This window comes from Austrofundulus limnaeus, unplaced genomic scaffold (genome assembly GCF_001266775.1).
Source record: "Austrofundulus limnaeus strain Quisiro unplaced genomic scaffold, Austrofundulus_limnaeus-1.0 Scaffold788, whole genome shotgun sequence".
Lineage (NCBI taxonomy): Eukaryota > Metazoa > Chordata > Actinopteri > Cyprinodontiformes > Rivulidae > Austrofundulus > Austrofundulus limnaeus.
The window spans coordinates 143,425-145,434 of NW_013953190.1; the positions used below are offsets into that span (position 1 = coordinate 143,425).

Below are 2,010 nucleotides of genomic sequence, written 5' to 3' on the forward strand. Positions count from 1 at the left end.
TTGAGAGTATAATGGCATGAAGATAGATATTTGAAACAGAAGACGTCAGATTGGATCTACTTGGACTTGCAAAAAAAAAGACTTGCACACATCTCTGTATAGTAGTAGCCAAGAATGAGCTTTGACAAATTCATAATGCTAAAAAGATTGTAAATAAATCAAAATGGCCACCAGAGATAATTTGAAACTGCAATAACTCGTCCATTTAAAACATTTTGGGCTAAAATTTGGGGTGGCAGTAGCTAAGAACGATCGTCATCACATACTGAAGCCAAATCAAAAATCCAAGATGGCTGCTATAGCTAAAATGCAAAATTTTTGCATTTAGACATATTTGGCTCAAATKTGGGATATTAGTAGGTCACAGTGATGTCCAACAAATTTAAATCGTTTTTTAAATTGGACAGCACTTAGCAAGACCTTTCATAGTTTCTTCAGGAACTATTCTAGTTTGCTGTTTACTCTTGTTTGTAAACACAACACTGGTTYATCTCTTGACTTAAGCTTTATTATACTCAAGTGATTCATTGGTCAGAGTTAGGTGAACAGAAAAAAAAGTTACACTGTCATGTACTGGAGTAAAAGTTAGTAAAGTAATAAAAGTCCAAAGAAAAACTTRTAAAGACCTTCAGAAGTTCTGGACATGTACTATTCAAGACCACTTTTCAAGGATTACAGGAAAGTCTGGCTCTTTGGGAGCAAAAATTCAAGAAACAAAATGACGACAATACTTCACACACTGTAGTACTGTACTGTACAAAGTATCACAGGTTTGYCAACATCTCTCTGGTTTTTGTACAGAAAACGATGAAGCTCTGGCTCTTCAACTGCAGCAGCAGCTGGACAGAGAAGCAGCAGAAGCTCAGACAGCAGATTCGGAGGATGGAGGCCTTTTCTTCTGTCAGCTCTGTCACAGAGACTTATCACACATGACACCCGAAGGACACGCACAACACCTCAACAGGTCTGAGCACTTGTGCTTCATGTTTAGGCTTTATTCACCAAAACAAAAAACAAGACAGGGCTATTATCTGAGGGAATAAAAAGATTATTTACACACAGCTAAAATGCATTATCTTTGATTGTTTACGTAAGGCAGCTTTGCAGAAAAACGTAGGAGTTTTACAATGTTCTGTTACATGTATGTTACGATAAAAGTTATAGGTTGAAGTCATTGCTACACTATGTTCCACCTCTATGGTTGTAGCTCAGTTAGTTGTGTCTAATTGGCTTTGTCCAAAATGGTGGGCCGTGTCCTCCGGAGGCCGAATTCGTCGGCCGCATACGTCACAGCRCCGCRAYGRAGCCTGTCCAAAACCGAAGACTCCTCCGATGCGGCCGACAAATACGTCCTTCCTTTGGCCTGAATCGAAGGACAGGTTCGATGGATCCTTCCCGACCCAGCATATCCCATAATGCATGGTGGCCCGACCGGAGATTTTTTTTAGGCTAGTAATGGCGGACGAAGCAAGAGGAAAGAATACGTTTTAAATAAAAAATATGGTGATAAAAAAATTAACATTTTCTAGCGGTTGTAATTCTAATACTTTTATCATTTGTATAAACGTGTTTTTAAATATTATTTTTGTCAAAAAAAATGCAGAAAAAAACCTGCACCTACAGCGGTCAATTAGTTCTTCAAATGTTACCTTTAAGTTAATTTTATTGTTTTGCGATATTAATAACACTAATATATTTAAATTTTTCTAATTTTAATCTAATTTTGCTTCTGTTTAGCGTCATCATGGTTGTTAGGCGACAGCACGTACGCCGGGGTAAGAACGGGAGGCTAGACCGTCCAAATTCACAGACACTTCTTCTCGGTCTACCAAGGACCTGGCCCACCTCGACCGGGTAGGCTGGGTCCTCCGGAGGACCGGGCCCGTCATTTTGGACACAGCCAATGTGTCCAGACTCAAAACATCTTGACTTAATCTAACACATTGTATATGTTGTGTTGTTTTGTGCATTTATGTTTCCTATTAAAGGGATCAATGATTAGTTGTAACA

The 2,010-nt window shown here is 38.9% G+C and overlaps 1 protein-coding gene across 3 annotated transcripts in view; it reads left to right on the forward strand.

Annotated features, from left to right (window-relative positions):
• The window catches only part of LOC106532534 (structure-specific endonuclease subunit SLX4), a gene marked incomplete at its 3' end in the record, with an annotated part of 22,074 nt that overhangs the window by 3,238 nt on the left and 16,826 nt on the right, over positions 1–2,010 (forward strand). For all 3 annotated transcript variants that reach the window (XM_014028626.1, XM_014028627.1, XM_014028628.1), the window contains 1 exon segment: positions 802–964. In XM_014028626.1, coding sequence (XP_013884080.1) covers positions 802–964 — 163 coding nt within the window.